This window comes from Lupinus angustifolius, chromosome LG08, assembly GCF_001865875.1.
Source record: "Lupinus angustifolius cultivar Tanjil chromosome LG08, LupAngTanjil_v1.0, whole genome shotgun sequence".
In the NCBI taxonomy this organism is placed as follows: Eukaryota; Viridiplantae; Streptophyta; class Magnoliopsida; order Fabales; family Fabaceae; genus Lupinus; species Lupinus angustifolius.
Genome location: NC_032016.1, coordinates 24,338,908 through 24,352,944, shown reverse-complemented (window position 1 = coordinate 24,352,944; position 14,037 = coordinate 24,338,908). Strand labels below are relative to the sequence as shown.

At 33.3% G+C, this 14,037-nt stretch overlaps 2 protein-coding genes across 4 annotated transcripts in view; both read left to right on the top strand.

Moving 5' to 3' along the window:
- Window positions 2,895-8,400, top strand: LOC109355435 (calreticulin-3-like). 2 transcript variants are annotated; one of them, XM_019598595.1, is made up of 14 exons: window positions 2,895-3,028; window positions 3,157-3,264; window positions 3,352-3,544; window positions 4,115-4,373; window positions 4,636-4,692; window positions 5,227-5,274; window positions 5,422-5,508; window positions 5,591-5,648; window positions 6,219-6,286; window positions 6,423-6,518; window positions 6,616-6,672; window positions 6,769-6,852; window positions 7,411-7,437; window positions 8,282-8,400. In XM_019598595.1, exons 1-14 carry the CDS (start codon window positions 2,917-2,919, stop codon window positions 8,291-8,293), a joined length of 1,266 nt encoding a protein of 421 aa, XP_019454140.1. In that variant the 5' UTR covers window positions 2,895-2,916; the 3' UTR covers window positions 8,294-8,400. The 2 variants fall into 2 exon arrangements, with proteins under 2 accessions (XP_019454140.1, XP_019454141.1); XM_019598596.1 differs by lacking the exon at window positions 7,411-7,437.
- The window catches only part of LOC109355437 (probable transcription factor PosF21), a 4,669-nt gene continuing 398 nt past the window's right edge, over window positions 9,767-14,037 (top strand). Inside the window, exons 1-5 of one of the 2 annotated variants that reach the window (XM_019598598.1) lie at window positions 9,767-10,026; window positions 10,194-10,917; window positions 12,516-12,648; window positions 12,855-12,939; window positions 13,688-14,025. In XM_019598598.1, the coding sequence (XP_019454143.1) occupies window positions 10,271-10,917; window positions 12,516-12,648; window positions 12,855-12,939; window positions 13,688-14,004 (1,182 nt within the window). In that variant the 5' untranslated portion in view covers window positions 9,767-10,026; window positions 10,194-10,270 and the 3' untranslated portion in view covers window positions 14,005-14,025. Of the gene's footprint in view, window positions 10,027-10,193; window positions 10,918-12,515; window positions 12,649-12,854; window positions 12,940-13,687 lie in introns of both variants that reach the window. The other variant, XM_019598597.1, reaches the window with a different exon arrangement.

The window sequence follows — 14,037 nt, the reverse complement described above, 5'->3', positions numbered from 1 at the left end:
AGAAGAGTCATTTAAATAGAATTTGGGGCTATTCGCGGTAGCTTAGTTTATGAACCCTAAACCTAAATAGCTGCTGCGTTGCGCCTAGGGAAGAAATCGAAGTGAAGTATCCAACCATGGTATATCGATCTTATTACTTTTTCTTCATTTTCCTTTCCCTTTTTTATTTCAATATCCCGATTCGCTGTTTGCAATATGAAAAGAGCTTTTCCATTTTCCTCTTCCACTTTTTTTTTTATATTTCTTCCCTATTATATGATAAGTAATTAGGATTATCTGATTACAGTGTAGGTTTGTGTGATTGCATAATGAGGCGAATTTTATTTTCACTGGAAATTAGGATGGATTTTTTTTTTGATTTTCAAGTCATTGTTGATCCGTAGAAGTTGTAAAACCCACTTTCATGTTATATTAGTAGCTAAATTAGTGTGAAAAATGTCACTCTATTTCTAATTGTCCCATGTTGTTGTTGCTGTCACTATTTTATTTTCATTCCGGAGATCTAAGCTCAGATAAAATGTGAAGGTAGTAGGGTTAGATAGTCCGCAAATAACGTAAAACTTTGTTGAATCTTTGTGACATGAATCTGTGATATGTTTAGGAATTGTTTTATTTTACTGACATTTGTATCTCCTGTGTGATCTAATGCAGCCGAAGCAAATTAACGAGATTAAAGATTTCCTCCTCACTGCGCGTAGGAAGGATGCACGCTCTGTGAAAATCAAGCGTAGCAAAGATGTGGTGAAGTTCAAGGTTCGTTGCTCCAAGTACCTTTACACCCTTTCTGTGTTTGACACTGACAAGGCTGATAAGTTGAAGCAATCACTTCCTCCAGGTTAGCATTTCAGAAATGTTTCGTATAATTCTCTTTGATATGTAAGATCAAATAAAACTTGGTAGTGCACTATGTGAATTGCATATGTTGTACATCTCTGTTTTTGTACTTTGGTTACAAGATGTAGTTCTTGAAGATGGGATCGCAAATAACCGAAAGATAATTTTGCATTTTGGTCACAAAAAAACAATTTTACATGCCTCTGATTTCATATTATCAACTAGTAGGATAATGCGTATTGCGTGAATTTACTTAAAGAATTACATCATAACTTGTTAGTGTAAATGTTATTGAAGATTACCTCGAAAATATTTACTTAAAGAATTACATCATAACTTGTTAACCGAAAGATAATGTGTATCAACATGTTTTTTTGTTGTTTGATATAAATATTTGAGTTTTATGTTACTGACTTGTATTCACGATTCATTTTTTGCAGGTTTGACTGTGCAAGATCTGTGAATTTAGCAGATTGATTTGAAGATCAGATTGAGTTCCCTTTTATCTCCTTTCTTTTTGTATTGGCTCATGAATATTGAGATGTTCAATTTGGTTTTATGTGTCAATGCATTGTTTGGGTTATGTAGCTTAAAGCCTTTAATTTTATATTAAAACCTTTCAGTGCTTTATTCACTTTGGTAAACCTTTCAAGTGAGCTTGCATCATTTCATTCTGCACTCTACACTACACCTGCAATGATCACTGTTTGTTTGGGTTTATCCATTTTATTTTGTCCATTGTAAATTTATGTTGTAATTTCACTAATAGGTAATGCTGACTTGAATTGCATGCAGTGAAGGTGGTATTGTTGGTAATATTAATATGTTGGATTATGTTTCTCTGGTGTGTCCAAACCAGAAGGACACAAGAAATCAGAAAGAGTTGCGTTAGAGCACTGATCAAAATTGGGGACAACATCTGATTCCCATAAATTGTGTCACTGTATCAACATGAATCTATAATTGGTTGAAAAAATATTTTTAAAGTTAAAAAATTAATAATTAATTATTTTTCTGATAAATCACAGCTAATGGAATATGCATGGGATAGGAGACGCGGACCCTCAAAATTGCATCATTATTTTTGGAAAATAAATGTCCGCAAGCAACGATTGCAGTGACAATTAAATAATAGTATAGTAGCGTATGTAATAACATCCCAGCTGCATCTAAGTTATTTTCTAATTATCTTAAATAAAGATTAATTCTAATTGCCTTTCTTCTTTTCGGCCTTTCCCTTTTCTTTTAACTAATGATATATATTGGTATTGGGTGCCAATATTTGAGTTTGAATTTTTGTTGTAATTAATGAAGGAGAAAATTGTGAATATAAACTTTGTTAACTGAAAATATTTGTTCTTAATAATTTAGTGGGTTAAAGTTAATGTAAAATAATATAGTTCCGAGTTAAATAAAATGCTAAAATCACAATTAATAATAGAAACTATTAAGCTGAATAAGTAACGTTTCAAGTGATGGATGAGTTTGAAGTGACAACAAATAAAACAAAGAAAATCAAAGTCAAATTACTTGTATTGAAATTTGTTAACATGTCCAGAGAGATACAGATTTACTTATTTTTTCAAAAAAGAACGAAGTTTTAAATTTGGAAAATGCACTTAACAGTCAAACCTTTCCTCTGATAGCTTTGTTTTGGTATTAGTAACTGTGTAGAGGACCAGCAAGACATTTTCTCTAATGGTGTAAGAGCATCTCCTTCAACTATTACAATCTCTATTCTCATTTATGTCTGACACACTATTCTATAATTTATTATAACTCTCGACAAAATAAGAATTTTTTTTCCTATAATGATAAACATAGTTACTTTAAGACATCATCGAAAAAACAAAAAAGTAAGTATTCAATTTATGTTAACAATACTTATTGGACGTGACAACTAAACATTCTAGATTGGTTTCTACCATTGGTAGGGAAAAAAACTTGGTAGAGTGACATATGACATATAATGTGGAGGGACCCACCCACTCACCCATGTAGATGTTCTATGGTTCTAGAAGGTACTATCCCTTTGGTATTTAAAAGCAAGTTTAGCACAAGTGGAAAGAATGAGTGAATGAGATGGGTAATTATAGTATTATCAAGTTTTGTCTTAACTTGTCCTTTTTCCTTCTAATTTCCCTCTCTCATTCCTTTTCCTTTGCTGAGGTTTTCTTTGAAGAGAAATTTCAAGGTAACCTTTCCCTCTAATTAAATTTTATGTCTTTTTTTCTATCTATATGTTATTTTCTAAATGGTCCAGTTTAGTTAATTCAATCAAAGATTCTAGTTTTATAATAAGTTTATAATCTTATTCATAAGATGGATGGAAAAGCCGTTGGGTTTTGTCTGATTGGAAAAGGAGTGAAGGAAAAGCTGGCACCTTTAAGTACACTGCAGGAAAATGGCATGGAGATCCTGATGATAAAGGTGTGTACTTTCTGGATATGGATACCCAATTTTATATTTATGTCAATTTTCTATAATCTAATTGTATTCTTCATTGAATTGGTATAGGTATTCAGACATATAATGATGCTAAGCATTATGCCATATCTGCTAAGATACCAGAGTTAAGCAATAAGAATAGAACTCTTGTGGTTCAGTATTCAATTAAATTTGAGCAGGACATTGAATGTGGTGGTGGTTACATTAAACTCCTTTCTGGTTATGTTAATCAGAAGAAGTTTGGTGGTGATACTCCTTATAGGTTTGTCTCTTTGTCTGTCAATTTATTACTTTTCATGGTTTGCAATTTTGAGATTCTTTGACTTGATATTTTTGTTGTGAAATTATCAATTCTAAAGATTGTAATGAGTTTTGTTCATCATTGCTGATGATCACAAATGATACATTTGTATGCTTATGCTGTTTCTAGTTCTGATCCAACATAAGGGTACTCTGAATTCTAATCTACTAACTTAGTTACGAGCTTTTGAAGACTTAGGGGCGCTTGAGAGGCTTATAAGAAACACTTATTTTCACAAGTTTATGAAAACAACTTATGACCTTACTATAAGTTTTTTTAAGCTTATTTCGATAAAACTTATTGAATACACACTTAATTAAGTTTTTACTCAAACACACCCTTAAAGTATACCACAATAAATTGTTAGCTATATGCTTGTCCAATTGTCAATTCTCTCATGTCTTTGACATGAATTGAAGTGAAGTTTCATCTTTAATGTGGAAGCATTCTTTTGTTATTATCCTTGTTAGTCTGTCACTGTGTTGTGAAAAATGTAGAGCAAAACCAACTGATTGGTCATGCTTATTGCAGTTTGATGTTCGGACCAGATTTATGTGGTTCACAGACCAAGAAGCTCCATGTTATACTATCATACCAGGGGCAGAATTATCCTATTAGGAAGGACTTACAATGCGAAACAGACAAATTGACTCATTTCTATACATTTATTCTAAGGCCCGATGCCTCTTATAGTGTCCTTGTTGATAACCGAGAAAGAGATTCTGGAAGTATGTACACAGATTGGGACATCCTTCCTCCACGGAAAATCAAGGACATCAAGGCAAAAAAGGTATGAGCTCTTGGTTAGAGTTCATGCATCTGCCTGTTTTTGTGTCATTTTATTTTTGTTTGAATGATACATATGTAGTGGTGCAATGTTATCGGTTGTTATTCACCAGGTCTCAGAAGTCATACATTTAGAATCAACTTAAACAAACATTCGTTGAGATTATTTAATTGAGATACGAGACATTTAGGTTCTTTTTGCAAACCTTGCATCTTTATCAATCAGTCTACCTTTCATGGAAAACCTTTTATTTTCCCTATTGCAGCCAGCAGACTGGGATGATAGAGAGTACATTGAAGACCCCAATGATGACAAGCCAGAGGTACTTCCTGTCGCCCTTTTCACCCAAATCGTCTAACGTTATTGTAATTTTTCATCAAGATTGAAAAATCACCACCTTTTTAGTATTTGCATTTACATAAGAAACCTTAATGATCACCTCTAGGAATTTATATAGTAGTACATATTTTTCATTTATATTTAACTTGCATGCTGGCGTGACAATTAATAATCCCTGCTACAACTAGCCGAGCTATTAGCAAAATGTTGCTTGTTTTTGTGTGGAGGGATTTTTCAATCTATACAATTAAAAACATGGAGGGTGTTTCAAACTTTTGCAGATAATCTTCGTCTTTCTGTTAGTCCCCTCTTATATGTATTAGATTCTTTATTTGTCGGGGTAAACACTAAGTTGAGTCTAATAAGGGTAGAGCATTTTATATAAAATTCAGCATTCATCAAGTTGATAATAATATTTTTTAAATCTCTGTAAACCTTAAAAGATTTAGTGTCACACATTATCTTACTATATTTAGTTGTTATGTTTCATGTGCTTCTACTTGTGTTGATATTGCAGGGATATGATTCAGTTCCATCTGAAATTCCTGATCCAAAAGCAAATGAGGTGTGTTTGTTTACCACATATTTGGGATTTAAAAATGTCAATAATATGTTTTGCATTGTAACATCATTGTTATTGTTACATGACCTAATTTTGTCGAGGACTTACAAGTGTTCGTTTTCTTCTCATGTTTAATTTTTGTTTGAGCAGCCTGTGGACTGGGATGAAGAAGAAGATGGACTATGGAAGCCCCCCAAAATTCCTAATCCAGCATACAAAGGACCATGGAAGCACAAGGTTCTTCATGTTACACATATTGAAATTTTAATTAATATGCATATATCATGGTTTCTAATTGTTGAAATTTTTTGTACCCCAGAAAATCAAGAACCCCAACTACAAGGGAAAGTGGAAGATTCCCTGGATTGATAACCCAGGTAGACTTATGTTGTAAGCAGATGATATCCATTGTTTGAATCTAGAAATAAGCTTCAAAGCATTAATTTGGTGGTAAAGACATGGGAAGTAACTTGTATTTTTAGGTTTTGTCACTTGTGTTTGTACTATACCAAAGCAGCCAATTTAAATCGTATTGGTTGCATATATGAATTATGCCGACAATATAATGTTATAAGGAATTAATTAGAATGTAGAGTTCTTCTAAGTTCTACTTGGCTATTGGTATTTGATTGGAGAATTGGACATTTCAAAATCTATATTGATTCTCTTGTAATTTTCACTAGCTATTTTGGTTACAAACATTCCTACAGCTACCTTTGCTTTCACTTGAGCATATGTAAGCCTTTGAATGAATGTTATGCAAACTCATAATGAATTCTTGAAGTAATTTGTGTGAACAATGTAAGTCTTTAGACACACCACACAGCATTTGGTTTAGCCAGCATATCTGATCTGTCACAGACTCACAGCGCATGATCTTCACTTGTTGTCTTGCTCATGCAGCCTTATGAACTTTAGCTCATTGATTTTGCTACCTGTTTATGCAGAATTTGAAGATGATCCTGATCTTTATGTGCTGAAACCAATAAAGTATGTGGGCATTGAAGTGTGGCAGGTGTGTGTGGCCGTAATTTTTGTTCTTTCTCTATGTTGGTTGAGTATTAATTGCCAAAAACATTAGCTGTACTGGTATATTTGGCTATTACTGAATATTTTTGAAGCGTGATAGTATTATACCTTTATATTTTCAGGTGAAAGCTGGTTCAATTTTCGACAATATCTTAATTTGTGATGACCCACAGTATGCAAGGGAAGTTGTGGAAGGATTTATGGCTGATAACAGAGAGGTGAATATTTGCTTTCATACTTCATAGTATCTGTTGATGTTATTTAGTTTCTAGAAACAACCATAACATTTGAATCTCATTATGTGTAAAATTCCAGCCAGAAAAGGACGCTTTTGAAGAAGCAGAAAAAGTAAGAAAGGCTAAAGAAGAAGAGGTAATTGGTCAAAACATATATGCTTCAGCACTGTTTTCATGTGAACAATAATCATATTTGTTACATTCTTCTTAATGCAAGATTATGATTATGTAGGAAGCACAAAGAGCTAGAGAAGAGGGCGAAAAGAGAAGGAGGGAGAGGGGTCATAAGCATGGAGATAGGAGGCGCCGTAGTAGGGTAATTATTGTTTCTCCTTGTCGCACTTCAAAATTTTGTTATGGGGTGTATTTGTGCATTTATTATGTAAAGTTTGTATTAAACTTGAGGGACAACTCACATGGTGCACTTTTTGTTGTCCTTCTTCCTTAACCTTTGTGTTTGAGAGGAGATAATATACAGTATAGGATAATTGTTGAAGCAAAATTATTTTGATATTTTCATCCTTGTGAAAACAAGTAATTCGGCTATGCCTTTGCCCCAAGTACCTAAAATATCTAGATCCATCACTTTTGATAAAAAAGAGTATGGGATGATTATTTTCCTAAATCATTTAGAGAATGTGTAACAAAGAGGATGTATGCTGGCATGTTTTAAAGATAGAAGGGGGAAAATACTAGAACACGAATCTGGTACATAAGAAGGATAAGATCGACATGACAAACCAAAAGCTGTTCGAGTCGTGCTTTCATTTTCAAGGCCAAATTATGCACTTTTATTTGGCCAATTATTCAAATTGGTTTATGATCACTTCTTGCCTATAATTATGAAATCTGATTTTCGGACTTTGTTTTGCAGCATGATCACATGGATGATTATTACCATGTAAGCCGAAAACCCTCTCTCCTGTTTTTGTCATCTACTCGTCGTGTTGTAATACTTTATTGCTTTATGTGGTTCCTATAATGATGTGTGAGCTTTTAATTTCTGAGAATGAGGTTTGATAGTTTACCTGAGATGGAGTTAGGTTGGAGTTGGACTCATTTCCATTCAAAAGTAACCCTTTTCCATATCCAACTAAAATACAATCATGGTATTTGAATACAAATTATATTATTGGTGCACATAAAACAGAAGTAACACTTAGAAAAAGTATTATTCAACATCTCTTTATACCTAATGAAGATAGAGGTGTGGCCATAAGATCATACTCATTAGTAAAGTCTGCATCTTTTGGCTATTTTAAAAAATGGCCGAGTATGTAAAGAGCGGCTCGGTGCACGAGATTCTAGCCTAATGAGGTATGAGGAGGGTTGATGTATGCAACCTTACTCTCTTAAGTGAGGAAACTGTTTCTAGGATTAGGTCACAAGACAAACAGCGATACCGTTTGGTCGAGGATCACCGAAAATAAACAATGTGGTACCATGATAAGAAAATTATTGATGTGCTAAAATACATGAAATTAGAAATAAAATTCTTGAAAATTTTAATATTAGAGACCCAAGCATACTTTTTATATAAGATCTAATCATAGAATTTTGTAAATCCTTTTGTTGCTGTTTGTTGATTGAGATTACTCTGAGTATTTAATATAGTCATCTTTTATTCATAGTTAGTGCCATAATGGATGCTATAGTCATATTTAATAGCCTACAACTGTATATATCAACAGTGCATTACTTCTTTGGTTACTGTTATTAAAATATGGAATTCTTTGATGATGCAGGATGAACTTTGAAATATGCAGTGTGTGATTGAAGCAATCTTGAATTAAATGCTATGTTTGAAGATATTTCAATTTGAGTGTAGTGAATGGAATGTAGCACCAATGCTGCAATTGCAGTGTCCATGTCAAGCTGTATTGAACTGTACTATCTGAGTAGATATGTAACTTCATTTCTTTTGTATGGAATTGCAACTCTGACCTACATTTGGGTAGTTTTTTAAATTATATCTTTCATGAGAATGATGCATGTTTAGTATTATTTATATACTTCTCATTTAAGAGTCAATGATAATTAATATATAAATATATTAGTTCATTGAAAAACTTTGTATCTTCGGTACATAAATATTAAATATTAAATGCTTAAAATATAATGTTTACATTGTTGAATGTAAAAGAAAAGACTTATATATAAACTGATTTACTTGGCATGTGCTTTTGTTCTTAAAGTAATTGTTTTATTGAAAAGTGATGTGATGCTCTTGATAAAGCACTCAGTAGTCTCCATCAAGATTGCAAAATCTGTCTTGGAATAAATCATCCATAAGTGAAATAGTCTTTTTAGGGTATATAAAAAAAATGCAAAAAATGACCATTTTTATCTTAGTTTGATATTTTTGGGTTTTTAAATTTTTCAACAAACCAAATTGTTACAAACATAAATTTTAATGACCAAAACTTTCATCTATAGAATATTTATAGTTATTAGTTTATTTAAAATAAATAATTAAGTTAGTATTATAAATTATTTTAAAAAAATTAAACATATCTCATAACCAACGGTCAAAACTTCAATTACAACTTTCAAGGGTTAAAGATAACTAAAATCAATCTATGAATTTTTTCATTATCAAATTACATTGTATAGATTTTTCACACTATATGCTAAAGGTTAAAATATCTAAAGTCAGATGAGTTTTAATTGATCTTGACATATTTGTTAAGAAGTATTTAATAATTTTATTAAAAAATTATTTCCAATTATTTTTAAATATGTAAATAATGTAGTTATTAGTAATATGCCATTTCTATTTAACCGGTGTACTGATAACATTAATTAAGAAATATCAATAGTATGCTTCTCCAAATCAATCCATTTTTCAATATAAAATTATTTTTTTAATCTCCTTAAACAAATATATCAAATCATTAATAGAGCTTATTAAATTTCTCTTCTAGTTAATATCATTTAATACTTTATATTTTATTAGTATCACTCTTATGCAAAGTGATGTATTTAATTTTTTTTGTTTTCTCACGTGTATATCTCGCACTGTTGGAGACAATGATGTTTGAGTTGCTGGAACATCTAGGTATGTGGGCTAACCCTCTTAGCATGTGTTTTTTCATCAACAAAACTCGAAAGTAAAACATTGCTTAAGGTGAATAAACCATATTTTCACTTGAACCAATACATCGGTGGTGATGTATTTAATTTACAAAGAAAAGAGTTAAGCTTTGCATTTGAAGAATATGTATATCTAGATCTTGGTCTCTCTCTCTCAAATTTCATTTCTCTTTCTCTATAATTTACATGGGAATGAGAATGAGAATGAGAATGAGAATGGCATGTGCATATTTATCTCAACATTGAAAAGCCAAAAGCTTTCGATTCTTTCTTTAACTTTCCAATTCCCTTTTTTTCCAATTCAACATTATAAATAATAACGTCTTAAATGTTCATCTTCCATTTCTGAGTTCCTCTGATCTCAACACTTGCTCTTTTCATCATTATACCCTCAAAGGTAACATTTTACTTCCTCTCTTTTGCATCATGTTTTTTTATTTTTTTTCAGCATAATATATTTTAGGTTTAACCTAGTAGCAGTATTCATAATTTACTATTATGTTCATTCAATTGGGTTTATTTTAATTGAATTCAATTGTTTATTTTGTTTGCCTCTGTTTCTAGGGTTACGGTTTTCCATTTCATAATTAGTACTACTACTAGGGTTTTGGAGTGATTCAACTGAATAGTGAACAATCTTGATGGATAAGGACAAGTTTCCTGTTCATGGCGGAGGTTTCCCACCTCCCTCAGCCCGCTTTTCCGGCTATTCGTCCACTGCAACCCCATTTAATGTGAGGACAGAGCCATCCTCTTCAACCTCGTCGTATCCTCCATTGGTTGACTCTGCTAGTGCTAGCTTTGTTCATGATATTAGCAGAATGCCTGATAATCCCCCAAAAAATAGAGGCCATCGACGCGCTCATTCTGAGATTCTCACCCTACCTGATGATATTAGCTTCGACAGTGACCTTGGTGTAGTTGGAGGTGCTGATGGGCCCTCGTTCTCTGATGAAACCGAGGAAGACTTATTGTCCATGTATCTTGATATGGATAAATTCATTTCATCATCTGCTACATCACCGTTTCAAATTGGTGAGCCATCTACTGCTGCTGCAGCACCAACTTCAGGAACCCCTGCCTCATCTGCAGACGACATTGTTGTTGGTACTAATCAAAGGCCCAGAGTTAGGCACCAACATAGCCAGTCCATGGATGGGTCAACAACCATCAAAACAGAGATGCTGGTCTCAGGTTCTGAAGACATATCTGGAGCTGATGCCAAAAAGTCATTGTCAGCTGCCAAGCTTGCTGAACTTGCTTTGGTTGATCCTAAGCGTGCTAAAAGGTATCACCTATGAACAAATCCTTCTTCTTTGCCGTTATATTTATATTTTTCAGTCCTGTGCGATGAAGGGAACTGACATGTAATCTCCTTTGTATTTCTGAATTGATTTTATATGATTATTTGTCCTGCTGACCCCAAGATTTTCTGCATGATCTTTGCCTCTTAAAGTAAATTCTTTGCCTTATTTTTCATTCATACTTGCGGTAATGTATATGGATGTTTAGCATGGCATTTGAGTGTATCTACACATATTCTTGAACCCATTGCATAGACATCACCTTACTTCTAGTTCTCCATAAAAAAACTGCAGCTTTGGGGCTGAGTTAGGTCACAGAATCAAGATTGAAGTAGGAACACTAGTGATTTTAGAACCTCTCCGATATGAATTCTTTTCTACTGAAAAATGCTCATGAAATTATAGTATGAATGATGATTATAATTATGCTTGAAGTTCCACTTATTTATTCTAAGAAAATGCCTCGCTAATAAAGCATGAAAACACTATAAAGTCGCAATAAAACTTGATTTCTAGAAAGAAATCTTTTTGAATTTTCCCAACCCTTGTAAATTTGTTACATCCTACTTGAAGTTATAGCATAATTAGTGTAGAAATACTATATAAATAAAATGCTTATAAGTGACACTCTTTGTCTTACATCACTTTAATATTACTTAGTTTTTAATACAGTTAAAGAATTGCGTACACTGAATATTATTATGATATATGCCTATCATTTCATGCATAATGCTGGGTTTTAAATCTTTTGTTGTGATTGATATCTATGGCCATTTCCTTTTTGTAATGTGGCGTTGCGTATCAACGTCATGTTAACCTTAGTAATTCTTATTAGGTAAAACATATTACAAATTTAGAATTAGTAGTCAGACACAAATAAACTCGTATATTAGAGGAAATACTGAAGGGAGGGAACGAGGGAGCAAGTTTGTTAAAATCATTGATAGACCTCTTGCCATTGCTCTGATTGCTTTTGAGTCTGTTAAGCTTTTGGTAGTTTGACATTGTAGGTGTTTATATTATATTGGTTTGATAGGTATTGGTTAAATTTGACTGATATGCATATGGCATTGCTTCATGTTGCCCTGAATTACATTACTCTAACACCGCTGTGGTTTAAGCTGTTGAATTTAGTGACATCTTCCTTTCTTGTTAGCAATAATTGTGATGGGCTGTACACTGTACAATAATTATAGTGTTGGTTGTACTGGCCCAGTTACTTTGTGGGGGGAAATTATGAGTATGTGCTATTTAATTCCCACTTTCCCATTTTCTGCCTTTTTGTTCCTTTGCCCATCTTGCATGGGTATGCTGATCTATATTGTGGAATGAACTTCTTGGAGGGAATGCCTTCTTTAGCAGGGGCAATCTGTTCGCTGTTCATCTTTCTGTTGTAGTAATTAACATCCCCTTCTGCCTGTATTTGGCATTCCTGTGTTCCTCGTCTGTTGGATACTCTTGACATTCTTTTGTTGTCACCTATATCTGAAGGTTGGAGGGTGTGCTTTCTATCTGTTGTATTTTATTTTCTAAAAAGGAAAACTTTCCACTGTGACTAATATTGCTTAGTTGTGTGTAACAGGATATGGGCAAATAGACAGTCTGCCGCAAGGTCAAAAGAAAGGAAGATGCGCTACATTTCTGAGCTTGAAAGGAAGGTGCAGACACTGCAAACAGAAGCTATATCCTCGTCTGCACAATTAACTCTCTTGCAGGTTTTGTCTTAGCTCATTATCTGCATCTTATGCTGTATAGCTTTCTGTTTTAGTCTACTCCTACAACTGGTGACTATTTGTTTAGAACATTAGATGTTAGTCCTTCTGTTCTTTTTCATTGGTGTAGTTTTGTTACTATGTCATCTTCTGATTGAAAAGCTAATTGAAGGAATTATAATCATTGCATTGTGGCCTCTTATGATCAGAGAGATACAACTGGAGTTTCCACTGAGAACAGTGAGTTGAAATTGAGGTTGCAAACAATGGAGCAACAAGTTCACTTGCAAGATGGTAAACTCCTGTTACAGATGCTTGAGGCTAGTGCTCTACTATTATTTTCTCTTCTCTTTCTAATTCTACACACACACACACATATATAAATATATATTTAAAAATATATATTGTTGGCAGACAATTCTAAGCCATATGTCCTTTGTTGATGTATTTTTTTACTTTGGTTTGTGTTGAGCCAATTTAAAATAGATAAACTTTCAATTTAGTTAAATTTTTTGAAGTTATTTAAGTTGATGAACTAATATGCAGACTGCAGTATCTTGCTTTCTCCTTGCGTTTGAGGTTTGTGCTTTTCTTTCATGACATTAGTAAGCAGTTCCCTTGGATTAATACATCTGCCATAGATAAAAGTGCATGTCCAGTGTAAAGTTGGCTGCAAAGTTATACTGGTTGGTTTCTTGTGTGCACTTGGAATGTGCTCTCTTGTGTGGAAGATGAGATCTCTTAATTTTGTTTTTATGTGTTTGAGGATTAAAAAAATGTACTTAAATGCACGAGCCTTCCATCTAGTGGGTATTCGAGAGGGTAGATGTACATTGTCTTACCCCCACAAGTAGAAAGGCTATTTCTAGAATTTGAATTTGTGACCTTTTGGTTACTAAACAACAACCTTACCGTTGCGTCGAAGCTTACCCTCTATGTGTGTTTTAGGATTCAGTTCATGAATTAAAGTTTGTATGTGCAAGGAGAGTTCATCCTGATTAGCAGCTCTGTTAGAAGAATTGATTCTTTTTTTTACTTGTAGCATTGAACGATGCATTAAAAGAGGAAATTCAGCATTTGAAAGTATTGACTGGGCAAAGTATGCCAAATGGAGGAGCAATGAATTTTGCCTCGTATGGAGGGGGGCAACAATTCTATTCAACCAACAATCAGTCCATGCACACTCTTTTAGCTGCTCAACAGCTTCAACAACTTCAAATTCATTCCCAGAAGAAGCATCAGCATCAACATCAGTTTCTTCAGCAGCAACATCAGTTTCAACAGCATCAACTACAGCAGCAGCAACAACCGCAACAGCAGCAGCCACAACAACATCAACAGCAGCAACAGGAACAGTAGTATAAAAATGTGGGATTTAAAGTTTGAAAAGGA

Excerpts from the sequence above, each read along its gene's own strand:
- LOC109355435 (XM_019598595.1), top strand. The coding sequence starts at position 2,917 with ATGGGTAATTATAGTATTATCAAGTTTTGTCTTAACTTGTCCTTTTTC. Across the intron at positions 3,265-3,351 it reads TGGAGATCCTGATGATAAAG|GTATTCAGACATATAATGAT; the intron begins GTGTGTACTTTC and ends GAATTGGTATAG. Across the intron at positions 6,519-6,615 it reads TTATGGCTGATAACAGAGAG|CCAGAAAAGGACGCTTTTGA; the intron begins GTGAATATTTGC and ends GTAAAATTCCAG.